Here is a 24,045-nt window from a genome sequence, read left to right on the forward strand (position 1 = left end):
AAATTTTGTGAGAAACCTATAAACAGACAAAACAGAATGCCAAGAATGGTCTGCATAAATCATGGTTTAACAGGATTTGCTTAAGCCTGTCATCTGCTAGTTGGTGATACTCTCATACAGAGCTCTACATTAGTTCTTGTAAGTCCTAGTATGCAGTTAAAGATTTTTAAAATCCTTTTTTTGGTTTGTTTTTATGTCTAATAAGACTTGATCTAGAAATTAATGGCTTTAAAGGCTCATTGTAGACTAACTTGTCCCTCTTTTATTTTATAGTTCATTGACCTTATCAGTTGTGTAAATTATGTATGTTTTTAATTCACATTGCTTAATCAGATGTACATTTTAATCTTTTAAAAAATAATTTTCTATAAAGAGAACAAATTAACTTTTTAATATTATAACATGTGGCACTTAATGTAGTCATATATTTTTTGAATTTGTAGCCTTATTTTGAAATATAAATCTTGTACTAATAATTATCGTTCCAGATTGCTCAGTCCAGTTGTAAATAAAGATTTTTTTACAGGAAAAAACACAGAAAATGTCAATGGAGTAGAACAGTATTGTAGAACAGTAATTCCTTCTTCTTGAGTTCCATTGCTATTACACTGAGAAGGCTAGAATTATATGGTATTAGGGATTTGTAAACACTTGACATTTTTACAGATGTATCGATATGTAATTATCAGGGAAAATTTGAGCTTATGTACAAAGTTCATTCACTCACTCTTCGCATCTTTAAATGCTCACACTATGGTGAGCATGCTGTTGATATTGAGAGATGATACCATGATATTGAGAGAATTTGCTTGCCAAAATTGCTTGCTTTAGGCAAGCAGAACTTTGTAAGGCTGATGTGTAAAAGTCATTCATTCTAAAGAACAGTAAATAGTACCATAACCAGAATAGAATGAAGATTTCGACAGTGTCATCTCTTTTGAAATTAAAATAGATTTTTTTCTTCCGTAGTGCTGCTGGAGGTGAAATCTTTGACCAGTGTGTGGCTGAAAGGGAAGAAGCCTTCAAAGAAAAAGATGTTAAGCGGCTTATGAGGCAGATTTTAGAAGGAGTTTCATTTTTACACAGAAATAATGTGGTACATCTTGACTTGAAGGTAAGTGTTTACTTTTCTCATAGAGTATGTCCACACTGCAATAAAACACTCTGGCTGGCCCGGGTCAGCTGACTTGGGCTTGCATGAGGGTCCCAGAGCCCAAGGTCCAGCCTGAGCCCAAATATCTACACTGCAGTTTTATAGCCATGCAGCCTGAGTCCTATGAGCCCAAGTCAGGTGACACAGGCCTTTGATTGCAATGTAGACATATCCATAGTTACTTGTTAATATATGCTGACTCAGTGCTATAATGCCTTACTAATGCTAATTTATAAATAAAAACAAAGTTCATATACGTCTATGTACTTCCCAAAGCACAAAATTCACCTTTTGGGGATACAGTAGAGATTAGCAATTTTTGCCTTACATGATAACTTTCTGAAAGTTACAAAGTGTCTATGAAATATGGACCTTAAATTGCTAATATGTTACACAACCAAAGGGATGAAGTTTCTGTTTTACTGTTGTTAAAAACAAAACTAAGCTTCATGCAGTGTTCCCTCATTAAAATGGAATTTAAGTATCTTTTTGTGCTCTAGTAACATTTTTAAAAAGTAAATTGGCATTTATATAGACCTGGGTGACAGTTTGTGCTTTGTGAAATTTGGAAAAAATTGGTTAAGAAATAGTTAAAAATTAATTGAACACAGCATGCTGTAACTGCAGTGAAAATAAACTTATCATTCCAGTATTAAGTGCTCACAAAAGGCTGCTAAGCAGCTGTACTTGGATGCATATGGACTGATGCATTGCATTATGATACTGCATTTGACAATTTAGTATTTTAAAAAAACTTCAAAAGCCACTTAAGTCAACATTTGCCAACTGTTGCCATTCGTTAAGCAGAGATTGAAGTATAAACTGTAGTAACTGCTGGCAAAGGCTGACTTCAGGTTGAATAGTTCAACCATGTGATAAAACCTTGACAGAGATTAGGTTTATTTGGTCAGGAAACTCATTTATGGTTCCCATGGCAATTATAAGCTGGTACTTTTTCTGCATAGGTAGTATCATTTTACATGACTATATACAGTCTGGTGCTACCTATTTATAAGAAGACATTTCTGTGGAAGTCTTAACTTAGAATTTCTTGAGTTTTCTGCACAATTTTTAATGATGGAATTCATTTTTCAATGGTGGAAAGTTTTTTGTTTTTGTTGTTTTTCAAAATAAATACCATAGTTACTTGTCTGGTTTTATCGAGATTATTGTGGGTTGTTGAGCAATATAATCTATAAGTACAGAATGATAAAACTACTTGGCAAATCTGAATGTAGAACTACTATAAAACTACTTCCAGCCTACCCTGAAGTAGCCTAGTTACCTGCATTTATATATTATACATTCTGATAGGCTTAACTTGTTTACTGTACAGCAAAATCTGATATAATTTGTTCTGGGGATAGCAGCCAAAAATGACAGGGGAGCATGAGAACTCAGGAAGATTAGTCAAGGAGATTATTGGGTCCAAGAGATCTTGCCATGTCAGACAAAGAATCTGTCCTGGCATACACCTTGAATGAGTACCATGCTCTTTTAAATTCCTAACAGAAAATAATACATTTGATTTTGTTAAAAACCTACAAGAAGTCTGGTGGCACCTTAAAGACTAACAGAGTTATTATCTGAAGTCACTTCTTCAGATGTAGGTTTTTTACCCACGAAAGCTTATGCCCAAATAAATCTGTTAGTTTTTAAGGTGCCACTGGTCTCCTTGTTTTTGTGGATACAGACTAACACGGTTACCCCCTGATACTTTGGTTTTGTTGACACCTGGCTAATGTGTTGCCTAACCTTTTGTCTCTGGGGAACTGGTTTGAGACTCTTCCCCAGACTCAGAACATGTCTTTAGTAATACTCTACAGTAGAATAACTTTAACTTTGCATACAGTGTTGCCACACATATTTTACCAGAACAATAATGATCAGTAAATTATGAATTTTCAGATTATTCCTAACAAGGCATACTTTTGTATGAAATTTATCATAATCTTGTAAAAGGATTGAACATAGGGGTGTACAGGCTGTCACACATACTAAGTTTTGAAATCTTTTAAAGCAAAGGAAATTTGATGACCTGATCTAAGTGACATGGATGCAGAAACAGTGCGGCCATGTAACGTGGTTAAATGTGGAGGCTGCATCTTATTTACCAACGATTGCCTAACTGGCGTAACCACCTCAAACTGGCTGGTAAGGTTGTTCCAGTGTAGGTCTCAACTGGAACCAGTGCCCTCTAAGTCCTCAGCCCAGCCAAGGGACCCTGTTGGACGCCTGAGTCCTGACCCACCTCCTCTCTTCCATGCCAGAAGTAGAGTGGTTGAGATGAGATGAGTCACAAGTTGTGCACGACAGAGGCATACAAAATTACTATGCAATGTGACTGTCCAGCCCCAAATCCCAAGCAGCTACTGGGTTACTTAAGGCTCTCACACCACCAGCTGCACTGGAACCTGCCATAGTTGCAGCAGTTGTAATTTAAATCCTAAATCCAACCTTCTGGATGTTGGATGGAAGGTGGAAAAAGTCATTCGGCAATCTGCCATTTTTGCCATATGGGAAAATATGCTTTCAGACCGCAAAACTGGTGAATTGCCTAGTCCCCAGCATTATAGGAAATCCAGCAGACCAGTTTAAGTGTGGAGCTGAAACAGGGAGCAGACAATGGCTACCCTACCCAAGTAGCAAACTGTATCATCCACCAGATGGGAGCCAATCACCTGATCCTGTTCCACCCCCACCCCCCAGTAGCATTGGGCAGGATGCTCCCTAGAATCTGGCCCAGATGACCTCCCCATACCCTATGGCACAAGGAAGTGGGGGAGGGGAGGTGGAGAAGATCAGCCTTCAAACAATGAGGGTGAAGGAATGGTGGGGAACAAAGGGGAGGGGTCATGTGGAGCACTTCTTTAGCTGCTCCCTTTGGAAATCATTCTCTTCCCCCTGCCACAGTCTCCACTGCTCCTGGCCCCACAAAAGCCCCACCCCCAAATGGGGGTGAGTATTTATAGCACCATGTAAATCAAACCAAAGTGAATTGGAACTTTTGAGACTTGTCTACTTGTTTATATCTAAGTGAAGCAGCAGCATAAGAATACTTTAAAAATCTCTAGTGTAAACATCTGCTGATGGTTTGTTAATGTTGAATATTAATTTTTCAGCTATATTCTGTTGCTGCTGATCTTGTTTATCTATACCTTATTGTATTTTGTAAGTAATGCTACCAGCAGATTTAAGTCTTAAATTGAACAACATTGAACGTACAACGCCATCTGGAAAACTAGTTTATCAGCTTAAGCAGATGTCTCACAATATTTACTATCAGAGATGTGTCCATAGGGCTGTTTGATCCTGGCCAATCTGATTTTCTTTCTAAACCTTTATTCAGTTTATCTTTGGGTTTGTGTTTTTTGTCTACAGTCCATTAACTCAAAACTCTAATCCCAAATATAAAATAAGTCCTCTGTCCCAACAATCATTCACTGGATACTTCTAGTAATCAGCAACAACTTAAAGAAACAGTTTCCTCTCTGAGCTGTGTTGTTTTTAGAGTTTTATAAGACTCATAAGGACTGATCAGGTGAGTATATTTACACAAGATATACGATCCCTCTGTTGTTTTTGCATGTGTAAGCCTAGTATTTGTCCATACACAATACACTTTGTTGTCATAATGTGACAAATTATGTAACATCACGATGGGGGGTTGTGCGTCTGAACCCATAGTGTGGCCCAATGGCGAGAGTCTGTGGGGCCAGCAATAGGGGAACCTGGGCCCTCCCTGCTCATTGGGTTCCAACCCAGGACCCTCTGACTGGCAGCTCAAATTTGTTGCCTTGGGCCAGAGGCAGATTAGTGAGTAGATCAACAAAAAGCAAGAAGAATGCATCACAAAATTAACTTGCAAGTGTATTTGAATTTTAATCTTCACTTCTGGTAAACTCCTCTTTAGCATATTTTGTGAAAGTAATGAAGTCTTACTAACTTGGATCCTTTTTACAGTCTGTTAAGTCTTTGAAGGGGGAAAAGACCAGTGTTCTGACTCCTTTTTTGGAGAGCCCAATAATGTCTCATTTAATAATATTGGCCAATGAGCTCTAGGTTAGGTTAAAAGCTAACAAAGCAGTGTGTTTGAAGATCCATTGACACCTTTTCCTTTGGATGGTAACGGTTTCCTAAGGGCATGCAGGATAGTCCATTTTACAAGGTACAGATCTGGAAATCAAATTTGAGTTCTGTTCACTGCTGTGCTGTTGATTACCACGTGACTTTGAACTCTTTCTGCCTTCATCTCGAAAGTGGGAACGATAAGCTTATCCAGTAATTTAAAACACTCTGAGATTTATTAAGTATTACTAATTTATGTTGGCATTTGGGAGGCTTGCTTGCACAGAACATATTTGGCAAGCAATGTGTCTAACTCCGATGGCCAAAGAGTTAATGAATCTGGCCTAAAATGTTTTCCTTATTCTAACACTAGTTTCATTTCTTTTGTCTGGACCAAACAAAGAGCTTTAGAAAGATCTATCCAGCTTTTTGTGGTGGTTGACACCTCCACATTAGGTCAGACTACATCCAAAAGAATTAAATCAAAACAGTTGTCTATATGTGACTGATATTGTTACAGTTTAGAAGAATTGTCTTCTAAGAATCAAGTTAAACTCTATTCAGACCAGTCTATGGCACTGACAGCCTCCTTCAGACCATGTCTGGCCCATGATATTTGCAATACTTCCACTGTGAGAATAAATGCTGTTGCATTTTACACTGTAGAAAAGTCTAACTTTGAGTTGGCTTACCATGGGTTCAGAGTTGCCACATGTCCCTCTTTTCCCTTGCAGAATTTGTCTCTTGTCCTACTGAGTGGTTATCATATCCTGACTTCAGTAGAGTTTTTCTGCCTTTTTTAAAAAAGCAAAATGCAATGATGCAGTATGATTTTATTGACTTGAGATGAGAGTAAATAAATTGGATCACAAACATAGAATCAAACATCACAACATTGCTGTACTGCTTTTATTTTAATCTGAAGTTGATGCATAGGTTTAGGCTGAAGTTCTTTCACTCCCTCTCCCCTGCACCCGAGCCCATTTATGTTGGATAAAAGAGCCAGAGTAGTTTATTTTATGTTGGTGTTTGGTTGATAAAACTTAATCTCTGGGTGTGGGGATGTTTTGGGGGAGGGGAATTGTGAATGGAGAAGCATATGGAAAAAGGAGAAAATGTAGGGAAGGAGGAAGAGAACCCAATCTGTGGAGGTGGGGGGAGAAGGGAGTAAGAAATAAAAACATAGGAAAAGATGCACCATTTATCTGTAAGAAAGAAATGAGAAAACGGAGTGAAGTCAGGAAGGAAAAAGGTCAAGTAATGCTCTACATGCAGCACCATCCTTCATCCTGTTTATCTACTTCTCCTGTAAGTGCTTGGGCACCTTCTTCTCTGCATGAAATGCCCTCCCCCAAAACCAAAATTACTGCATTCTTCACATCAGTGCTGCAACTCCATTCCTGCTATGCCTACCGTAAAGTGTCTAATCAGTCTCTTAGAATGATCAGATAACTACATGAAACTTGAGTTCTTAAGGCAGAATGCATCTCTCTTAGATAAAGGTAAAGCATTATACACGTGTTGTAATTATCTCAAAAAACAAGCACTAGAAACTCAAGTTCACAATTAAGGTTAAATTTAAAAGAAATTAAAAATGTTAAGTTTGAGGATATGAAGAAGAAATAAATTTAATCTGGGATTATATAACTTTGTGTATAATAGTTTTAAATTATTTAGTAATAACATGGCATCACTACAGGGTAGAATTAAGGTTATATTGGTACCCTACCTGCATTTCCATTCTTTTAAGCATAACCTTAACTCTGAATTTCTTGAGTTTGCCATGTTTGTGTGTTTACTCTTGAGTGAGTGATATGTAATCCACTTTATTGCCAGTTCAGTGTAGTCTTTATCTAGGAAAAGCCTTGTTTTTTCTTTTGAATATTAAAAACTTCATAAATGAACTTGAATCAAGAAGCCCCCATAGAATGTTTACCTGTGATATTTCTAATTATTTGAAGATATATATAGTATCAACATTTCAATCTCCTTTGAACTTTTAGGGCCAGATTCACCAGTACACTTTGCTTTACTCTGCTGAAGCAATGCAAAGTGACCAGAACATACTGACAGGTTTTCCCCCCAATTCCTGACGTCCATGTTCCCCTCCAAGCTCTAATTTGTATGTTGTTCAGGATTCACTGTCTTCCCTGAGACAGCTTGGCTTATCTCTGTTTTGAAAGCGGGGTCTTTGCTATGCATACTTCTAGCTTCGCTCCCATTGAGCACAATAATGGTCTTCTCTGTAGAAGAATGTTATTCTTCAACCCCGTCAAAGTAATTTTCAGTTACAAAAAATGGCAAATTAATAACCATTTAATCCTTAATATTCAAATGTAACCAATGCACAAGATTTGAGTTATAACCATAGGGGAATTTTGAAGAGTCTGCATTATTCTGTAAAGACCCTTTGGGGCAAAGTAATGGTCTGATGGGGTGCTTAATTTATTAAAAGGACCCATTTTTAAATTTTTGACTAAATTAATAAACTAATTTCCCTGTTAATACTCAAATTTTGCATTCAACTGTTATGAGTTGGGGAGGATACGCTTCATTCTTCATACATAAGTGGTTGAATCCCTGTTTTAAGTGCAAAATTCAACTTAACCTTAACTATGGAACCATGACAGACGCTGTCATAATAAATAACAATGAAAGCAAAACTACATATTATGTGCTTGGCTTATCTACATTACCATATATTCCTATTGCCATTACCTTTCTTTTTCCCCTCCCTCTCTGTTGTAAGCTACGCCCATCTGTTGCATCCTGTTGTTATTCGTATTGTAAACTGCATAAAATCTATTTCAGTCCTTTTAATTGCAGGGGATTTGGCCTTTGGGGAGGGGAACACTTGGTAGTGCGGGTATTTTTCACCTTGCGCTGGCAAGCTCTTCAGTGGATAAACCTTTTCAAACTCAGTGTTTTAAAAACAGAAAACAAGTTGTGTGAAAATTAGATGAAAACATCTTGTAGAAAAGAGAATATATATTAAATTATTTACATTAAACTTGAATTGTGAATTAAGAGGAGACAAGGTCAAACTCAACACTACTTTATTTGCCCTAAAGAACTCATACTGGACTTTGAGAGAGCTTCTGACTTCATTAGAAGCCAATGATGCCTTTTCAAAAGAGTTGGAGTTAATTGATATTTCAGTAAGACTTAATTAGAATTATGATTATTTTAACTTGTTTTGTGGGTGCATTTCATGCTGTGTTGCACAAATGGTATGTTGTCTATTGTGACAAAGTTCCTCCTCTATCTTGGTGGGTCCTGCGCTTATTGGCGGATTTTCTTGCCTCAGAGATTCACCATGTGGGTTGGGGAACAGCCCAGAGACCTTCCCCTCTGGAAGAACCCACAGTCTAGGTCAATTGGGAGGTTTGGGGGGAACTCGGGTCGGCCCTCTACTCCGGGTTCCAGCCCAGGGCCCTGTGGACTGCAGCTGTCTATAGTACCTCCTGTAACAGCTGCATGACAGCTACAACTCCCTGGGCTACTTCCCCATGGCCTCCTCAAACACCTTCCTTATTCCCACCACAGGACCTTCCTCCTGGTGTCTGATAACGCTTGTGCTCCTCAGTCCTCCAGCAGCACACCCTCTCACTCCCGGCTCCTCACACTTGCACCACAAACTGAAGTGAGTTCCTTTTAAAATCCAGGTGCCCTGATTAGCCTGCCTTAATTGATTCTAGCAGCTTCTTCTTAATTGGCTCCAGGTGTCCTAATTAGCCTGCCTGCCTTAACTGGTTCTAGCAGGTTCCTGATTACTCTAGTGCAGCCCCTGCTGTAGTCACTCAGGAAACAGAAAACTACTCATCCAGTGACCAGTATATTTGCCCTCTACCAGACTCCTGTACCCCACTGGTCTGGGTCTGTCACGCTATCTTGAGCAGTATAACTGTATCCTGTTTGTAAAAAGCAATGGATGTCATTGAAAAGTTAACTTATTTTGGCAACTATACCTCATTTACTAAAATCCTGATGACTTTTCTTATAAGGCTTACAGTTCTCATGAAACATTGCCAGTAAAAACTTCTCTCACTTAAATGTTGCTTTCTCTGTTTTCCCTTTCATATATCAACTCGGTTGCCCACTAGGAGGTATGTCTAAGGATATGTCTACACTGCAATCAGAGGTGTGGCTATTGCAGTGGCTCTCAACCTCTCCAGACACCCCTTTTAGGAGTCTGATTTGTCTTGCATATCCCCGAGTTTCACTTCACTTGAAAACTACCTGCTTACAAAAATCAGACATAGAAATACAAAAGTGTCACAGCACACTATTAATGAAAAATTGCTTACTTTCTCTTTTTACTATATAATTATAAAATGAATCAATTGGAGTATAAATATAGCACTTAAATTTCAGTGTATAGTATATAGAGCAATATAAACAAGTCATTGTCTATATGAAATTTTAGTTTGTACTGACTTTGCTAGTGCGTTTTATGTAGCCTGTTGTAAAACTAGGCAATATCTAGATGAGTTGATGTACCTCCTGGAAGATCTCTGCGTACCCCTGGTTGAGAACCACTGGGCTACACTGCTGAGCTAGCTTTTTTTCTAGCTGGCTTGAATAACAGTGGCAATGAAACCATGACAGGCTGTGCAAGCCCGTGTGGGACCCTGGGTATGTACCTGAGTGGCTAGCCCATGCTACTGTGCTGCTGCAGCTTCCCTGTTGTCATTTGACCTTGCTATGTCAAAGCTAGCTTGTGTACATCTACGCATGTTGCAGCCACACCTCTGATTGCCATGGCATGGAGATGAGTATATTTGTTTTTTTTTCTGTACAAATTAGTACAGAACAAACCAGAATTATAAAACAGGCTCCTGTACAGTGCCATAAGCTTCAGTGTGACAACCTAGTGCCTCTTGGTGAGAGAATTTACTATTGATATATGCAGTTAGCATGCTCTATGTATTTCCTTCTTTGTGACTTCTCACTTTTGCGAGAATGGAGGAATTTATTAAGGCTAGTACACTATTTAAAACTTCCTAAAGTGTCCTAAAAATGTAGCAGGCATAACTGGCCTGAGTATTTTTAAACGTGCTTGCATAATGCTTTACTTTTCTACCCAATAACATAGAATCATAGAAGGTGAGGGTTGGAAGAGACTCAAGAGGTCATCTAGTCCAACCCCCTGCTCAAAGCAGGACCAACCCCAACTAAATCATCCCAGCCAGGCCTTAAAAACCTCTAAGGAAGGAGATTCCACCACCTCCCTAGGAAACCCATTCCAGTGCTTCACCACCCTCTTAGTGAAATAGTGTTTCCTAATATCCAACCTAGACCTCCCCCACTGCAACTTGAGACCATTGCTCCTTGCTCTGTCATCTGCCACCACTGAGAACAGCCTAACTACATCCTCTTTGGAACCCCACTTCAGGTAGTTGAAGGCTGCTATCAAATCTCCCCTCACTCTTCTGCAGACTAAATAAGCCCAGTTCCCTCAGCCTCTCCTCATAAGTCATGTGCCCCAGCCCCCTACTCATTTTTGTTGCCCTCCGCTGGACTCTCTCCAGTTTGTCCACATCCTTTCTATAGTGGGGGGGGCCCAAAACTGGATGCAATTTGTCTAGGTCACTCTGGACCCTATCCCTACCCTCCAGCATATCTACCTCTCCCCCCCAGCTTAGTGTCATCCCCAAACTTGTTGAGGATGCAATCCATCCTGATCATTAATGAAAATGTTGAACAAAACCGGCCCCAGGACAGACCCTGGTGCACTCCGCTTGATACCAGCTGCCATCTAGACACTGAGCGGTTGATCACTACCCATTGAGCCCAATGATCTAGCCAGCTTTCTATCTGCATTAAAATCAATTCATCCAATCCATACTTTAACTTGTTGGCAAGAATACTGTGGGAGACCATATCAAAAGCTTTGCTTAAGTGAAGATATATCACGTCCATCACTTTCCCCATATTCACAGAGCCAATTATCTCATCATAGAAGGCAATCAGGTTGGTCAGGCATGACTTGCCTTTGGAGAATCCATGTTGACTGTTCCTGATCACCTTCCTTTCCTCCAAGTGCTTCAGAATGGATTCCTTGAGGACCTGCTCCATGATTTTTCCAGGGACTGAGGTGAGGCTTACTGGTCTATAGTTCCCCGGATTCTCCTCCTTCCCTTTTTTAAAGATGGGCACTATATTTGCCTTTTTCCAATCGTCCGGGACCTCCCCTGATCGCCACGGGTTTTCAAAGATAATGGCCAATGGCTCTGCAATCACATCAGCCAACTCCCTCAGCACCCTCGGATGCATTAGATCTGGCCCCATGGACTTTTATATGTCCAGCTTTTCTAAACAGTCCTGAACCACTTCTTTCTCCACAGAGGGCTGGTCACCTCCTCTGCAAACTGTGCTGCCCAGTGCAGCAGTCTGGAAGCTGACCTTGTCTGAAGACCAAGACAAAAAAAGCATTGAGTACTTCAGCTTTTTCCACATCATCTGTCACTAGGTTGCCTCCCCCATTCAGTAAGGGTCCCACACTTTCCCTGACCACCTTCTTGTTGCTAACTTACCTGTAGAAACCCTTCTTGTTACCCCTCACATCCCTCGCTAGCTGCAACTCCAATTGTGCTTTGGCTTCCTGATCACACCCCTGCATGCTCGAGCAATATTTTTATACTCCTCCCTAGTCATCTGTCCAAGTTTCCACTTCTTGTAAGCTTCCTTTTTGCCTTTAAGCTCACCAAAGATTTCTCTGTTAAGCCAAGCTGGTATCCTGCCATATTTGGTATTCTTTCTGCACATCTGGATGGTTTGTTCCTGTGCGCTCAATAAGGCTTTTTTAACATACAGCCAGCTCTCCTGGACTCCTTTTCCCGTCATATTAGCCTCCCAAGGGATCCTGCCCATCCATTCCCTGAGGGAGTCAAAGTCTGCTTTTCTGAAGTCCAGGGTCTGTATTCTGCTGCACTCCTTTCTTCCTTTTGTCAGGATCCTGAACTCGACCATCTCATGGTCACTGCTACCCAGGTTGCCACCCACTTCTACTTCTCCTACCAATTTTTCCCTGTTTGTGAGCAGTAGGTCAAGAGGAGCACAGCCCCTAGTTTGTTCCTCCAACACTTACACCAGTGTCTTCAACACTCTCCAAAAGCTTCCTGGATTGTCTGTGGACTGCTGTGTTGCTCTCCTAGCAGGTGTAAGGTTGATTGAAGTCCCCCATGAGAATCAGGGCCTGTGATCTGGAAACTTCTGTTAGTTGTCCGAAGAAAGCCTCGTCTACCTCATCCTCCTAACATTTTTCCACCACGACCATACCACTGTATAGAATTGGCCTGGAGATTTTGGAGAAGGTTATTGTGCAGATTCGAGAACCACCAGCAGTTGGTTGGCTGATGCTTGCTTCTCTCTTTGTCCCTACAACCTTCCCAATTCACAGATTGATGTGGGAGGTCTTCCAGAAATATAGGAATCTGTAACTGTGTGGATTTCATAGGACCCAAAGATCAACTAGATGGTGACTGTGAATATGATGTGATCTTTTGGAAATATCAGTGACAAACATAAATTAATCTTTGCAAAGAAAAGAGAAAAAAGGGACGAAAACTAGTATTCCTGACATATTTAGGTCATCAAAATCCTGAAGATCCATAATTTTGGTCTTCATGGTCCCCTAAGACTGATTTTGGTAGTACTCGTAATATTTTACCATGGAGCTTTTTTAATGATTACAAACATAATTTTCAAGGATGACACACAAGGAATTCAGTACTTCAGGAGAAAACACAAGTTTATCCAAGGTTAGCATTTGACTTACATGTTGATTGCTAAAGTAAACAGTCCAAGTGCCTGAACAATAGCTGTTTTGTTTAACACTTTATGTTCTTGTAGATGGTAACAAATTGAAATGTTCTAAAATAAAATGGTTTTTAGTTCTAATATCAAAAGCAGAATGGAGGTCAGACACAATAGATAAAATTGCTATATTTCAAAACAAACTGTCCAAAATAACTAACATGCTTATTTTATATCTTGAGTTGAAGACCTTGAAATAAAAAATGGCTTAAAATGTCAACATGTCTTCTAATAAATTAGAGCACCACAGTAACAAAAGGAAGTATGTGATGGCAAAACTATTGATGGAGTTTCCATATATAGATGGTGTTAAACTGTAGGTACTGGTGTATTTTCATAAATAGTCTGAGAATGGCAGACGTTTGATTTCTCAGCCATACAGATGCATCCTACTGTTGGTCTTTTTTTTCCAGTGTAAATCCTTTTTCCAGTCTTTAATTAAAAAAAAAAAAAAAAAAAACACTTTTTTTTTTTTTTTTTAAAGGTACTGGAAAATGCATCCTCTTTATTTTTGTGCTCAAAACAACACTGCACTCCTACAATACTATAGTCAAGTGTAGGTTTGAGTGCTTAAAAAGCCTGGTCATTTGTTTGATTCTTTTGTTTTTCAGCCCCAGAATATTCTGCTAACTAGTGAATCTCCTTTGGGAGACATTAAGATAGTTGATTTTGGCCTTTCCAGAATACTGAAAAGCAGTGAAGAGCTAAGAGAAATTATGGGAACTCCTGAATATGTGGGTAAGTACAGTAGAATCTCAGAGTTGCAAACACCAGAGTTGCAAACTTACCAGTCAACCACACACCTCATTTGGAACTGGAAGTACGCAATCAGGCAGCAGCAGAGACAGAAAAAAAGCAAATACAGTACAGTAACTGTGTTAAATGTAAACTACTACAAATGTTTAAAAAAATAAAACAATTTGACATGGTAAGGAAACTGTTTCTGTGCTTGTTGCATTAAATTAAGATGGTTAAAAGCAGCATTTTTCTTCTGCATAGTAAAGAGTCAAAGCTCTATTAAGTCAATGTTCAGTTGTAATCTTTTGAAAGAACCACCATAATGTTTTGTTCAGTTACGAACAACCTCCATTCCCGAACTGTTCATAACTCTGAGCTGCCTCTTTGGATTTGGATATTGTCTGGATGTAATATTTACAAAAGAAAGGGAAAACCTTCAACTTTAGACAATCATAATCATATACATTACTCTAACAATACAAAAGATGGATGCCTTTACCGTCTATACAGATCCAAATGCTAGAAGATAAAATGTTTCTGTATGGCATCATTAGACATTAAGAAAAGTCCAGTACAAATACAGGACCATAAGAAAAATCTTAATACATTAAATTATAGTTTTAAAATGAAATCACTGGAGCCACTAACACCCTGGCCCTTAGCATTTAAAAAATATAACTTGAACTTACACTGTCAGAATTATTTGGAAATAACTTATGTTCTGAGAGTGAAAGAAACATTTGTCTGCTTTGTTTGCAATCTATAATATGAGCTGGTCCCTGAGTTTCCTTCAGTGCTGTGGAAGTGGGGGGGACAATTGACATCTGGCTGTAGAACGAATATCCTTCTGGGAAAACGGCTTTTGTACCATGTTCAGTAGTGAGATCCGCACTGCTATTGGTAGCATACTCATTAATGCTCTGTTAACTGATCCTGGGCCTGGGTGGTAGAACCACAGTGTGGATTTTTAGAGCTGTTCACTCCACCACAGAGTTGAGAGTGCTTGCCAAACTGACATGATAGGAGGTAGCTTTGTAAAAGTCTTCCCTTTCCACAGGAGTGGAGCTACCAATGACCACTCACATTCTGAATCATTTTAGCTGGTAGTAGGAAAGATTAGCCAGTCTTAGGTATGCAGAATAAAAAAAAAGTAAAAATCAAATAATCGTAATCTGTTATAGATTTTTAAATTTAATTTGGTCCAGATTTTCTTTCAAATGTTCTCGTCATATTCCAGATTATGCAAGATGGGTTGCATTGTTAAGTCTTCGAAATTGCCTAGTTTTGAATTGTAATACTGGCTTGTAAAGGATGACTTTGCATATAAATGAGTAAATATAGATTAGTTCAATTTTGAACAAATAATAGAATCTACCTTATGCTTTTTTTCATAATAGCGCCTGAAGTTCTGAGTTATGACCCAATCAGTACAGCAACAGACATGTGGTAAGTGTAGCCTTTAATATTTACAACTTTTACAAAATTGAACTTAAAAAGTCTTTTTACTTTACTTTTTTTTTTTTTTTAATTTAGGAGCATTGGAGTACTAGCATATGTCATGCTAACAGGGATATCGCCTTTCTTGGGAGATGATAAACAAGAAACATTCTTAAATATAGCACAAATGAACATAAATTATTCTGAGGAAGATTTTGACCTTATATCAGAGTCTGCTGTGGATTTCATCAAAACCCTTTTGGTTAAGAAACCTGAGTAAGTTCAGTAAAAAGCAGTCTGTTCCAGAGACTACATGAGTTCTAAATACTGCTATCAATTAGAGCATTGTCTGAGTCACTCATAGATTAGAGAGGGTGCAGATGAAGACCTGCAGTAAAACACTGTTAATTGGCACTTCATTATGTATAATCATGTTTTGTGTCTACAAAAAGACACATTTCCCATTTCTCATAAATGAATGCTGTAATGAGTCTTGTATTGCTAAGACTTCATTTTTTTTTTTTTTACAAGATACACTACATAAATTGTAGTAGCAGTAATTTAAATAATTAAAATTGAACTTTACTTGTCAAAAACTAAATGAATAAAGTAAAATGTGTGGTGTAGTACCCTTGCTGTTTTGCATTTGTTCACTGACTACTTTTGCAAAGTTAGTGAGTTTGCAGTTAAGTTTCCAGTCTGTGGATTAGTGACGTGTTTTACTGTCTTTGGTTGGGCTGACTGTTACTAAAATATATTTTTACTTGTGAACTGAGCAGATTTGACCTGGTTGCCATTGGGAGGCAAATATGGAGCCCCATAATGCTGCTTCTGTTCTGAAAAGTATTTGTAATATTTTATTTATTCCTCCCTTTGGCTCAGCAACTGTCTGCATAGTTCCATAGGAAAAACAACAGTGAGCAATATCAAGGATGCAAGTATTTCATAGCTTGGTATAAATCATTGTGTATAATTAGACTGCTGCTCTAAATTTTAGATTTCATAGGATTTGCTAGTTAGCAAGGTATATAAAACAAAGATTAGAGGATTTAAAACCCTCAGCTATTTTACTGGGTGGCTGTTGCTCCTGATTTTTTTTTCTTTACAACTGATGTTTTGTTTTGTTAGTCAGTTCCATAATTGATCGGTCCTATTTAATGCAGTCATATCCCTAGAAGAAGCTCTTAATCTTTCTAGTTCTTATCCAAGTTCTTGAGTTTAGTTTTCCTCTTTTGACACTTCTGACACTTTGAATGAGCCTTCTTTTCTCCATAGGGAACGGGCAACAGCTGAAGAATGTCTGCAACACCCATGGCTAGCACAAAGTGATATTCCAGACCCTGTGTGTAGCATTAAGAGTACAGCAGATGAGGTAAATACTGTCATCCAAAAAGATGGAGATTCTGCCTCTGAAAATTCTACGGATGCTGAGAAAACTGAAGGAGAGGAATCAATAGTGACAGAGGAACTAATTGTAGTGGCTTCATATACACTGGGACAATGTAGGCAGTCAGAAAAAGAAAAAATAACTGAGCAGAAAGCCATTTCCAAACGATTTAAATTTGAAGAACCATTGCTGCAAGAAATACCAGGAGAATTCATTTACTGAACTGTATGGGACTTTGTAGCTGTAACTTAAAGGGAATCATTCCTACAAAAAAAAAAAAAAGTTCACGTCCAAGTGAATCTCGCCTTGATGTGCAACAAACTTTCTAGATAAAAAGGAAAATGTTGATAAAAGGCAGCTAAGAAAACTATGCCAAGCTTTTAACTTCATAGGATGCTTAAACAAGATTTCCAAGATGGCTGACAGGAGTGCAACAGCAATAATGGCTTACTTTCTGTTAGGGAAGGTGGGAAGTTTATACTGTTCTTGATATTTGATTCATTCAAACGTTGTCTTCAGATAGTAGGGAATACTTACCATCAGCTTCTCCAGAACATGAACAGCTAGTATGAGGAGTTTCATCAATGACAAAAGAAATGCTAAAAGACTTTTTTTTATTAATTTTCCATTAGATGTAAATACACAGGGCCAGATTTGCCTTTGACATTCCTTTTTACATTGATATAACCCAGTGATTTCAGTGGCGAAGTTCTGATTAAGAATGGTGTCAGAAGAGTCAGGCCAACTGAATCTACACTCAGTTTTTTTTTTTAATTCTGAATTTTGGAGTTGGGGTTCTCCTGGAAGAGTCATTGTTGTGACTTCTTCTCATTCCTCTAATTGCCGTCTGTGGAGGAGAGAAAGTCCGTAGACTCAGTTGACCCCTTTCTATTTACCGATCAGCTGAGGAAGGAACTCCCTATTACCTAAATAGAATAAATTGAGGTCTGGGAAGCACCTATCCTTCAGGATAAGGTAGTATATCTATGACTGGACAAAATGTAGGATTGGGCAGCTGTATAGATGTGACAGTTGTCAGTGAGGATGGTCCCTCTTTAGGATAATTTAGGGGCCAACTGGGCAGCAAACTTCTGGCAGGTTCTGTGATTTACAGATGCCAGGACCTCAGATTGAGCCCTTAGTTTTCTGAGATGTTTGGAACTGCATTGATTTTGAAAGTTCCATTTTTGTGTAATTGAAGTTACTGCTATTATCTCATGTACTGTTAACTGTTCAACTATTTATTTTGTTTCCCCATGTTAGTCACAATTCCTTGATAATAAATCCTTTATAAAGTTTTCTTGCTATGACACCACAAATAGGAACTCTGCTAAATTAGATTCTTCTTCACTTCCACAATACTCCTATGAGAGTAGAAAAAAAATTAAACACAAACAGGAATGTGCTTACCATTTAATTCTTTGGTACTACTAACCCAGAGTTCCCAGTTCTAAGTGCTAATCCTGAAAATTCTATCTTCACACAAAAGATAAATGGTAGTTTACTAATAAGCACAAGTAGGTTTCGTTATAAATGTTTGTCTGAGCTAGCTGTTAATGTGGTTGTAATAAAGCAGGGAAGAGATGCTACAAACATCTAGAAGAAAACGGCATGAAAAGCAGTGTGACTTAGAGTGAGAAGCTGTATGTCTCTTTCCTTAATGGCGCCGAGCCAGCAGTTGGTCTGATTGCTTTCAGCTGAAGCCACATCAGGAAAATTGCATCTATAAACTACTATATTCCATCATACTTAGCTTGCTTTGTCCCTGCTGAATTATAAACTGAATATTCATGTAGATAGGGCAGCATCTCATTCCGTGAAGACCTTTCATTTAATGTACAGTAGTTGTGTACTCAAAACTGATCCAAACTGAATAACTTATTCATATTGTAACAGTCAGGTGATTGATTTGTTTGAAGCATTTAGAGTTGTACATTTGTTACATTAAGATTACTCCTCCTGCAAACAATACCCATCAAGCTTTTATATCATCAGAGTTAAGCTTTCAAGCAAGATTTTGGATAGCTATGGAAAAACTAATAATAAAAACAAAGTTCTAACAAAGGAAGGTTACTTGTGTCCTAGCCTACATTCTAGATTTGTCTTTCTAGACTATGGAAATGACCAGCAGTGGTCAGATTATGGCATGTTATTTGGTGAACTCAGTGCTGATCCCCATCAAACATTATTGCATGGATTCAGGAGTTGAAGTTCTTTCTCAGTATCTCTTGTTCTTACACTTGGATCACTTGACCAAAGCAGCTGCGTTGGTCAGGATATGTCAACTCTCAAAACTCACATCAAGCACAACTAAAATGACAATTTCTGACCCACACCCATAGTATCTGGGGAAAATTTAACTATTTTTTTTATACTTCCTTGACTAACACAAACTGAGCAGTAAGACTGGGATGTTTGAACATATGCTTATACTGTAAATCTACACTGTCTAAAATAGAAGATACTGAAGAGGGAACATCTGACTTTGCCATGTTCAGATATCTGAATACCAACTAACAGTTTGTAATTTCCGTTCATGGTATTTCATTACGTAATCATTTGATGCAGGACCCTTAAAACTATTTTAATTCCTGCGTGTAACTATACAGTAGACTGGTTAATAGCAGATTTTCAGTAATACAGGTCAAGGAGAGATATTGAGCTGCATATCTTTTGTCCTATGCCTTTTAGTTTCTATTGTATGGTAGTGAAACTTGAAAATATATTTAAACTAAATGAGTTATAATGTTTGTTACAAGGCCAGCTTCCTTTGAATTGGCTGCTTTGAGATTTCCGATGTGCTGCATTTTTTTGTTAACTTTTTGTGCCTTAAGGTGGAATTGTACAATACTTTTTAAAGTCATTCTGAATTTGTATAGATTTATGTAAAAGTTTATTAGTTTGTAAGTTATAAACAAAGCATGTTAAGTTGGTCTATATAATGGAAAAAATAAAGTTTCTATTAATGTATTATTGAAGGGCTGTGAGCCAGTTCCACACACAGCTGAAGCTTTCATAGTTATTTCCATTCCATTGTAAATATGTACAGCTGTAACTGAAGTATTGCTAGTTCTAAGGCATAGAAGGATCTATTCAGTTTATTTGGTATTAATAGTGTGTATTTCAGAGACTCACTATGACAAGGTACAAATTTGAAAAAACTAAGCAAAGTTTCAGGTCTCTAAAATGGAATGGGGACTGCAGCTCCAGTCCAAAGAATCAACTTATTTCTACAGGTCAGTGATATGTTCTCATGCTAAGTATTTCAGCAGCTTCCTAGGGGACAGGTACCATGGTGTTGCCTGGATAAATTTTGTAGCATACTAACCATTGGGCTGCCTGGAGGGACCTGTCAGAAGGAAGTGTTGGAAAACAAATAGCTTAGTTGACTTTTAGAAATTTAGATAATGCTTAGCAATTTTAGGTCTCTGATATTAGAGACCTGCACTGATATTCTGGTCTGTTCTGCCATATAGTAAGTACTGTGTATGCTATATAATAAACAGTAAAAGGTAATAGTGGCATAAAGGAACTGGAGCATGGCTGGAATAAGCCACAGAGAGCACATAGCAGTGTTAGCTGGTTCTAGAACAGACTTCAGAGATACAGCACTATGTCTCTACTTGTCTTCTGTAATTACAGCATTTGTACAGAATTATAGCCATTAAACACAGAAAAGACCTAATTAGATAATCTTCTGCTGGCCAGTGCAAGATTGTTACAATAAATCTGATAAGTCCAGGCTTTTTAAATTACTAGCTCTTGGCATATTCTCATCTTCCAACCAAGGATCCCAACACTTTATAAGCATTAGTGAATTTTAGCTTCTTCATAACTCATGAGTTGCGTGAGCCTTGCACCCATTTTATAGATAGGGAAAAAGAGACCGAAGTTAAGTGAATTGCCCATTCTCTCATAAAGACACTGACAGAATTGGAAATAGAACCCAGACTGCCTAACTAATATGTACAGGAACTAGAGGTGCTGCTGGACACCCTGGCTTGAAGTGGTTTCCATGACATACAGGGTTTACAGTTTGGGTCAATGGCTCTCAGTATCCCCACTTTAAAAGTTGTTCCAGCACCCCGGCCTCAATTCCAGTCCTGTGTCCTAGTGTCAAGATTTTTTCCACAGTGACTTAGCCAAAGAGGCGCCTATTAGGAGTATGTATTGTGCCTTTAAGAGCAGAGCACACACTAGGAAGAACCACTTGGATGCAGTCAAGTCAGCTTCGCCAGATACCTAGCTAGGAGCACATGACTCTCCTTTGTCTTATGTAACTCTGTTTTAGTTCTAATAAAGCCTTACTTCTAAGAGTCCAGACTCTGCCTCTTTCTTATGAATCCACAAAACGCTTCATGGTACCAGAGTGAGGACAGAGAAAAGGACTGTGGTGAAGGAATAAAGGGGTAATCTTGGAGATGGAGTAACTAAAAGCTCCCCTGGGGTTGACACTCAGTGCAGCAGATTCTGGAAGAAATTCAAATTTTGATACATATGAATGCAGCAGCTGGCTTTGGTGAGAAAGAAGATCAGCAGAATATAGCAGTCTTCTTAAACCACTGCAGAACTTGAGTCTTTAGCAGCATACAACTAAGTCAGGCAGAGAAAGCAAGTTACGACACAATTTTGCAGAAAAATGAAGAGTATTGCATACCTCAAAAATGAAACGTTGTAGAAGTGTAAGTTTTACCTTAGACAAAAGAAAGGAATTCTTCAAAGGACTCTCCTAACAGAGCTGAAGCTAATGAGCCAAACCTGCAAGTATGGATAGTTGACAGATTCAATTATAAGGGATCAAATTGTAAGAGGAATCAGAGATCCAAATCTGCAAAAAAGACTATTGGAAGATATAACTGACTTTGGATAAAGCAGTGTCAGGGTGGCAGAAATCATTCTGAACAATACAAATAATGGAAGAAAAACAGGACCTTGCCACTCTGGATAGTGGGGGGGGGGGGGGGGGGGGGGGAGAAAGCTGGCAAGCAGTAAGTCACTACACAAAAAACAGAAGCAGGAAAAAAGCAAAGCAATAGAGTTTGCACGGGATAGCTTCAAGGATTGCACAAGATGTGAACACAAGCACAGACCTCAACAATGCCCAGATTTTGGTGAACAGTGCTATATTTGTGGGAAATACAATCATTTACCAAAGTCTGCAACCAGAATCAACAACTGCAGAAGAGGAAGCAAAGCATTCATGGTGAGCAGTAATCCAGACAGAGCGGACAGCAGAACAGAAGAGGAGTTCTATCTAGGAGCTGTAAGGGAAAGGAACAGATGAATGCACAACTTCTTTAGAGACTAATGGGACTCTCACAACCTCTAAACTGGACACTGGTGCTCAGGTAAATGTTTCAAGATTTTTAGTATTAAAAGGTTGAAGGAAGAAAAAATAGGGAACACTGATCAAACAGGTTAAACTGAAAGCTTATAATGGGGAACTCATTCCTACTGGAGGTATGTGTATACTAGAAGGGAAGATAAAAAATCAAATAGAATTGCTAAACTTTGTGATTGTTAAAATGGAATAAAGCACCTATAGTGGGCTTAAAAATATGCCAAGCCCTTCAACTGATACAAGGGCCTACACAGGGTAGAGGAGATAAAGGGACACGTTGTCCAGAGCATTTGATAAAACTGAAGCAGCAGTGGGGGGAGTCAGACCTAGTGTATGTCAACTTGATAAAGTATTGTCCTATCTCAGGATGTGGAATGAATTAGCTGAGGCTACGGCTAATGATGAGACTTTACAGAGGTAATTAGGGCTGTTATCCAGGGGTGGCCAGGATATTACATACCAAGTCCATATTTCCAGTTCAAAGCAGAACAGTCTGCTGTGGCATATTATTTAGAGAGAATAGTAGTGCCTAAGATGTTGCAAGCTGGCATGCTCACAAGAAAACACGAAGGACACTTGTGTATGGAGAAATGTGTAAACAGAAGCAAGAGGGATACTGTACTGACTATAAATGAACACAGCGAGAGAGAGAACTTACGGTGTGAAACATCAAAAATACCAACCTAAACAGAAAAAAGCACCTATGTTAATAAAGAATAGTTAAGAGCATTGTCTAAAGCTGGTGTGGATTTATTTACATATGAAGATTGTTCTGATATTGGATTATTATTCTCATTACCAGAAATTGTTTTGATGTGGTAATTTCTTAAAAAAACATTGTAATATGGGCATGAAAGCCATATTTTCCAGCATGGAATCTCTGAAGTTATCCTGTCTGGATCATAACTGACAGCTTGGACACAGATTTTAAAAATTTGCTAGAATCATACAATATCAAGGTTGGAAGGGACCTCAGGAGGTCATCTAGTCCAACCCCCTGTTCAAAGCAGGACCAATCCCCAGACAGATTTTTGCCCCAGATCCCTAAGTGGTCCCCTCAAGGATTGAACTCACAACCCTGGGTTTAGCAGGCCAATGTTCAAACCACTGAGCTATCCCTCCATTAAACTGGATGGGTTTAATCCAGTAACACTGAGTCCCAGGTATCCTCAATCCAATGGTCTTGTGGATAATGGTGTGATAGTTAAGACTTCTTAAAAAAGGCCACTGACTCAGGTACAGTTCCATATTTGGCTCCACTGGACTAAATAGAGAGCAGCACCAACGACTCATGGACTGTCATCTGCACAGAGTGTTTGGCAGGAGGTTGAGAACAAGACTCCCTAGTTTAGTAGTAATCCCTAATGGCAATACTGACTATTTGTATAATAACCAACATAAGTGTAGAAAAAAGATGTATTCTGACAGAGGGTCCAGTGTGTGACGAACTTCAAAAAGATCTCACAAAACTAAGTGATTGGGCAACAAAATGGCAAATGAAATTTAATGCGGATATATGTAAAGTAATGCACATTGGAAAAAATAACCCCAACTATACCTACAATATGAGGGGGCTAATTTAGCTACAACAAGTCAGGAAAAAGATCTTGGAATCATCGTGGATAGTTCTTTGAAGATGTCCACGCAGTGTGCAGAGGCGGTCAAAAAAGCAAACAGGATGTTAGGGATCATTAAAAAGGGGATAGAGAATAAGACTGAGAATATATTATTGCCCTTATATAAATCGATGGTATGCCCTCATCTCGAATACTGCCTACAGATGTGGTCTCCTCATCTCAAAAAAGATATACTGGCACTAGAAAAGGTTCAGAAAAGGGCAACTAAAATGATTAGGGATTTGGAGTGGGTCCCATATGAGGAGAGATTAAAGAGGCTAGGACTCTTCAGCTTGGAAAAGAGGAGACTAACGGGGGATATGATAGAGGTATATAAAATCATGAGTGATGTGGAGAAAGTGGATAAGGAAAAGTTATTTACTTATTCCCATAATACAAGAACTAGGGGTCACCAAATGAAATTAATAGGCAGCAGGTTTAAAACGAATACAAGGAAGTTCTTCACGCAGCGCACAGTCAACTTGTG

General features: G+C 38.6%; 1 protein-coding gene across 1 annotated transcript in view; it reads left to right on the forward strand.

Moving 5' to 3' along the window:
• STK17A (serine/threonine kinase 17a) overlaps positions 1-20,917 on the forward strand; it is a 56,631-nt gene extending 35,714 nt beyond the window's left edge. Inside the window, exons 3-7 of the mRNA XM_034761263.1 lie at positions 970-1,114; positions 13,651-13,777; positions 15,175-15,223; positions 15,311-15,490; positions 16,490-20,917. Coding sequence (XP_034617154.1) covers positions 970-1,114; positions 13,651-13,777; positions 15,175-15,223; positions 15,311-15,490; positions 16,490-16,823 — 835 coding nt within the window. The 3' untranslated portion in view covers positions 16,824-20,917. The remainder of the gene's footprint in view (positions 1-969; positions 1,115-13,650; positions 13,778-15,174; positions 15,224-15,310; positions 15,491-16,489) is intronic.
• The last annotated feature ends 3,128 nt before the right edge of the window (positions 20,918-24,045 follow it).

Source organism: Trachemys scripta, chromosome 2 (genome assembly GCF_013100865.1).
Source record: "Trachemys scripta elegans isolate TJP31775 chromosome 2, CAS_Tse_1.0, whole genome shotgun sequence".
Classification (NCBI taxonomy): Eukaryota; Metazoa; Chordata; order Testudines; family Emydidae; genus Trachemys; species Trachemys scripta.